Source organism: Penaeus monodon, chromosome 9 (assembly GCF_015228065.2).
Source record: "Penaeus monodon isolate SGIC_2016 chromosome 9, NSTDA_Pmon_1, whole genome shotgun sequence".
NCBI classification, from domain to species: Eukaryota; Metazoa; Arthropoda; class Malacostraca; order Decapoda; family Penaeidae; genus Penaeus; species Penaeus monodon.
The window spans coordinates 38,077,111-38,083,487 of NC_051394.1; the positions used below are offsets into that span (position 1 = coordinate 38,077,111).

At 36.4% G+C, this 6,377-nt stretch overlaps 1 protein-coding gene across 1 annotated transcript in view; it reads right to left on the bottom strand.

The window, feature by feature from the left end:
- Positions 1 to 2,563: 2,563 nt before the first annotated feature.
- LOC119577150 (probable very-long-chain enoyl-CoA reductase art-1) overlaps positions 2,564 to 6,377 on the bottom strand; it is a 14,922-nt gene continuing 11,108 nt past the window's right edge. Inside the window, exons 5-7 of the mRNA XM_037924847.1 lie at positions 4,418 to 4,634; positions 3,874 to 4,066; positions 2,564 to 3,559 (exon numbers count right to left, since the gene is read on the bottom strand). Coding sequence (XP_037780775.1) covers positions 3,435 to 3,559; positions 3,874 to 4,066; positions 4,418 to 4,634 — 535 coding nt within the window. The 3' untranslated portion in view covers positions 2,564 to 3,434. The remainder of the gene's footprint in view (positions 3,560 to 3,873; positions 4,067 to 4,417; positions 4,635 to 6,377) is intronic.

Genomic DNA, 6,377 nt, shown 5'->3' on the forward strand with positions numbered 1-6,377 from the left:
GACCTAATTTGAATCTGAGAACTGCTACCTCAGATTTGAGCTTTTAGGCAGGGCAGTTCCTATAAATTACATTATGGGAGGCACCACAATTGGGACATGTAAGTGAGTGAGCAGAACAATTTGAAGGTTGGCACATGGAGGGCAGCAGGCCAAAAAGCTAATATTTCTGTCATTGACAGGGAAAGGGTCGATATGGTCGAACAGGGCAGGTCATTCCACTAATATAAACTTTATGGAGGTCATATCTATGGAAGCTAATTTTACCAATGTTGGCTGGTCTCTGAGAGGAATAGCGTAGCACTGTAATACCACTGCATCATAGTCAATAAGGCAGGTGAGGAAGTCATTTTCACATTCTGACCTATCCTTGTACTAAATGGGACAATCAGTCAGGAAACGGAAACAGTTCTAGTACAAGTATATTTAAGAGAGGAATGAGGTTCTGCAGGAATAGGTTTGAAAGTGAGGTCAGTCAGGATAGATAATGCACAATCTTGGGACTCAGATGTAACTGATAAGGTGTGAATGATCAGAACAACTGCCAATGGAAACTTTGCCTACTTATTTTGAAGACATTATTGGAAGAGAAAGGTATAGTGAGAGTAAGCAGCCATAGGGGGAATCACAAAGAATCAATATCAGTTGATTGGACCAAAAAGAGTACAAAAGGTTTGCAGAGGTGGTAGTAGTAAAAGGACAAGAACAGAGGAAAGATGGGGTAGTACTATTGGAAGACAATTAGGATAAAGAGTAGTAATAAGGGTGAGTGGGTAGACAGTGAAGACTGCACAATAGAAGATGGAGTGGAGATGTTGGAAAAGAGGAAGGGGTGTATTCTGAATGTTGAGTAATGACCTGGTGGATGATCTGGAATGGATAGAGTTGTCAGTAAACATCATGGAGAGAGTATTAGTATCAGTGGTTGGAACTGTGGTCAAAGGAGAGGCAGGGGTTGGGAAACCAGAGAAATCAAATTTAGATGGGGTATTTGATGAAGGGAAAAATCATATTGCCCCTAATAATGGTAAAATAATCTTCATTACTGGCCATGCTGTACCTGAAATAAGTGGGGAAAAGAAACTGTCCATCCCTCAGGGTCCCCATAGGGGGTAAGGGCAAGGCGATTAATACGAAGGAATACAGTGTCCATGGCTCCCGGAAGATGTTCAGGAAGTGGACAGAAGAAAATGAAAATGAAAGGGGGAGAAGAAAAGACCATCCAAAATTAATTGAGGCAAGGGCTGAGGTCCAAGGTAAGGGCGACCCCTTGGATTGGGCCTGAATATCCATCTCCTAATCCCCCTGCGACAAGCAAAGGATTGGGGAGGAGAACATTGTATACCCCCTAATGGGGGTTGCAGTTGAGTATATTAATGGGCAGCTGCCATCCATTAACTCCTGCCCTGGATGACAAAGAATCCACCACATATGTACAGGGCATTGGACAGACTCAGTATCAGGTGCTCAAAGACACTGTGATTGCATATATCATACACTGATATAGATATTGCAGGGGATTGTGCCCCCTGTAACCCCTCTGAATGCAAGACTGAGTTTCCTCAAATTCCTCTCCTACAGCTTCCACATATTTATTCCAGGTGTTCATTTCTCGGACCTCCATCGCTGTAATATCTTTTCTTGTTGCTTTTCAGTTTTCACTTCTCTTCTATCTGTATTACCTTTCACCTATTGAACATGCCAACTACCATTAGTAGCTCCTTCTATTAAAATCAAATTATCCCCATGATAAACCACACTGGGCCATGATATTCACGAATATTAGCAAAAGCACCTTTCTGATGAACCATATTAACTCAGAGCTTCATCTTATATAAAATATCATTATCTGAATTCTTAACCCAATGCCACCAGTCATGGCATGTACGTACATGCCATGCCCACTGTGAGTTTACTTTATTAATTGTTGTTACACGTAGACGGTTACTCTTGTACTAAGTCACCGGTGAGCCAGTTACAAGTGCTGCCTGTCTCGCCCGTTTACCCTTTTCCTTGAATTAGGAAAATATTTTACGTTATCTTATTTTTCTGTTACTATTGTTTATAACATTATAGTAATTATAATGTCTATAATAAAAATACCACCATCGACATTCACAGCATTAGTATAAAAAAAACATCTTTCCTGCCAATTCAAGGAAAGGCAAAATCAGGTAAGGTCACAAGGTCTACTAATTGACTCCTTTGTGGCTAGGCACTTTCAGAGCCATCTATGTGCAGAGACATTTCACAACAAATAAATAAATAAATTAAATTAATTAATTAATTAATAAAAAAAAAAAAATAAATAAAATAAATAAATAAATAAAATAATAATAATAAATAAATAAAATATATAAATAAATAAATTCCTGGCAGCATTGGGTTAATGTTACATAATTACAATAGGATCATTTCACTTTCTTTTAAATGTAAAAATATTATTCAAGGAAAGGATTTCTTTCTTTCTTTCTTTAGGTTGTATGGAGCTGTTCACATACATGCAATGAGTAGTAAACCATATGCAATTCTGATAAAACAAGTATCCTGGATCAAATAAATGTCATTTTCTCCTGGGTAAATTTATTTCTCTATGAAATTACATTACAAATAAAAACTTCCATCTACAGTTACTAAATTTAGTCACTGCACTCCCTCTACACACATGTATAGCTGTTCATCATTTGACATATGAATGATCACTTAAATCCAATATGCTATAGTTTAATACCTATTTTATTATATGGCAATGGTTAGCAAACACTGAGAAAACATCTTTAGAATATAGAGGAGACATGTGTATCCCTTACTTTACTGTTAACCTTACATTTGTACATTTATGAATAGCTGTAAAATTATAGTGCTGGCTGTACCATATCATAAACCTGCATTCAGATCTATGACGGTACAGCACAACTCTTTTCATCTCTATCTTAACCCATAATATATAATCAATAAAATATTAATAAAAATGTGCTGAAATGTCGAGAATGTGCTGGAGGTAATGAGAGGGAAAAGACATTAATGAAACTGGATTCTCACTGCAAATCAGATAAATTGAAACAAATATTTACATCTATAATCTAATCTACAACTAAATTGTTATATGTGTGCATCTGAACTTGAATCTTATTACATACTTATCTCATTATTTTCATTCTAAATTAAACAGAATGAAGCGATCACATTCTTCATTTGTGTGTGAAATGGATTAGCCATTGCCTTAATGCACACTAAATAGCAATTCAATGACTTACATTGATATCAAACATTAGTCGTGTCAAAATTAACATGATGTAATTTTCTCTCTCAACAGGTTATCCAGTCACTTTCATGATATATTTACCATATTTGAAGACAAGATGTATAAGCATAAATAAGCTATTTTGATCATGAAATTTTATGTAAATCTCTTGAAAAACTTCATTTGATATGTTTTACAGAAGGAAGGGAATGATAGCCTTCCTACGAGGGTAATTTTTGAATTCCTTCTTGTAGTTGCGATGCTTTCCCATTGCCCACACAGCCATCTGGTAGAAGCCACAGAGTGCAAACATTCCAGCTGCAAAAGGAAGGAACTTATGTGCATTCAATACCACCAAAAAAGGAATATACATGTTAACAGAATAGGAACTTGAATAATTATGTTATTTGAAAATAAACTACAAAGGAACATATAGTACTTTATTATGAACTTGAAGGGAATGTGATAATTTAACACTAACAAGAAAAGAACATGTGATGAGTTCATACAAACTAAAAAAGTATATATCTTAATTACTTTGTATACTACATTACTTTGTATAACCAGCTAATCACTTATCAATATCATTACAAATCAAAGTAAATCTTCACCTTCAGAAGAGATTTATTTACCTGGCAGACACTGAGTCATGGTTGTGAATGCCAACCATGTCCCAAATTCATAGGTGTAATTGGGGCAAGAGACAGTATTGAAGAGCATGGTGAGAGGGTTGCTGTCCGGGTAGGGAATTTTCCTCTCCTTAGTGCCTGGGGGTCGAAGGTTCCTCAGGGCCACGTGGATGCTGAAGTTGCCCAACTCACACAGCTGAAAAAATGGTTGAAGAAATTAGATGACCAAATATCTAATAAGGATACTTGTCATGCCCCTTATTAGTTATCTCTTTGTGATCAATTAGAAGACTTCCTTGCTTCCTAACCTCATTATGTGCTTGAAGAATCCTTGAACACCAGAAATTATTGAAAACATTATTCATCTAAATGAGAGTGGCTATCAAACCCCCCAAAAGTAGTGCTAACTAGTTACTTTGTTCTAAATTTTTGTAATGAAGGTGGTATCAAGATACCCTAAAATATCCATGGTAGGAAACTTTTCATTTACACACTATTATAAACTGCTGTAAAATGCCCAAACATACCCACTTGAACTCATACTTACGACAAAAACGGCCAGGGAGGAGTACACCTGCAGGTCGCTTGGGGCTGTGAAGAGGGGATGATTGACGTGGTAGGCCACATAAGCTGTGAAACCCCAGTAGTATCCACAGTTCTTGAAGAGGTTGAATACTGGCATGGTGCCATGGGAGAACCGATGAATAAACAAGGTCTCAAAGATGCGTTTTGCGTAGTGGAAGGACCAGCACCCAGCAGCAATGCTAAAATAAAAATATTGGAAGTTAGTCTCAAAACTGTTTAATGATATTTTCTACTTCTAAAATTTATTCATATTTTTCTTATTCTTGCCTATGATGCTATCAAGAATATTAAAATTCATGGAATTCCACATTTTCCTCATAAAAAGCCATGATTGTGCACTGTCCACTTTGACTGATTGATTGTTTTTCGTTTTGTTTTTTTTCCCCATAATGGTTCAAGAAGTCAATTACAAGGTTGTTCTCTCCATTCTCTGATTTTCTGGCCAAAAGTTTTTATTTTGATTATATGGTCATTATTAACCCTTTCCCGACGGGTAGTATTCATAGTGGCCCGGGCCCCGCTGCCGGGGGCTTATATCGTCGCCCTAGCATGCGCGACCACTCATGCCAAATACCAGTATCCCATGTCGTTTCTTCGTAATACTACAAAGATATGTTGTATTTTCAGTTTTCATTATTTTTTAGTCTCTACTTGCCAAACTTCCTGATAAATCAAGACTGAAGGGTATTTTTGTTGTTATATAGACTCCATAGTTGATCATTATTCAGTCTATAGTCTGAATAAAATAAGCAGTGTGCGGCATTATGGAGTTGAAATCGTCCGTTTGTTGCATTTTTTTTTTTTTGCATAGTAAAAATGAGAAAGTGTTAAAAACGACTTAATCACAGTTTCACTAGCAGAAAAACATTATTTTGCCGTGATTGCAACAAAAAATAACTCATGGCATCTCCATACATGCCCCCGGCAGATAGTCCCGCCATGCCATGGCGGGACTATCATGCCATTCGTCAGGAATGGGTTAACCCACTGGAACTAGGTGGCTTTTCCCCCAAAAAAATTCTAGCATAGGGCTTCCTTGATCAGTAACTCTCCCAGGTGTCTGGCTTGTTGGCAGTGTTATGATCTCTTTGTTTGTACAAGTATATTTTGCTGTTTTGCCACTTGTCATTTGCTATGATGTATCAAGATGGCAATAGGATATTTTTTAAACTCTGTCTCTATTCCATCGATAACTCTGTGCATTAACAGTAACAATAAGTAACATTGTATTATGTGTTTTTTTTTATATTCTATTAATTAAATTTTCTGTAACACACCCTATGCCACTGATGACAGCATGGAGGAGGAGGAAACAGAGCATCAAATAGTGTCCTCCCTGAAGCCAGTGCTCTTCCAGCCATGGCTTGCAGATTGTACAGTCCACCTTTGTTTACCTGTGCTAATAATGCAATAGCCGTTTCCTAAAAGCCCAATAAGACTTTTCCTCCAAGTCATTACTATCACCCAAGTCTTCAAATGAATTTTACTTGACATTCCTGTCACCCCAGCCCTTAGCCAAAATTTCCCATGTTTGCATATATCTATCACACTCTTCTCAGCTTAAGTTTTTCTTGACATGACTGTATTCATTATAATAACAAAACTGACAATTATAAAAATAATTGATAAAATTATCAATTAAGTGTTAATTGCAATAATAACTACAATTACAAGAAATTCAAGAAATAGGCAAGCTTAAACAGGTAAGATCAGGAACACCTAATTATTAGTGAATAAGAGCTTGTGAAGCTATTTATAGTGTCAAAAAGTTACAAGATGTTGTATTCATCATTTCATATTTTTATCATTCACAAGCTCATCTTCATTATCATTATCATCAGCATCACCATTATCATTCTTATAATAATTTTTGTCATAATTATTTTTATTACTATAACCATCAGCATCACCATCATTATCAT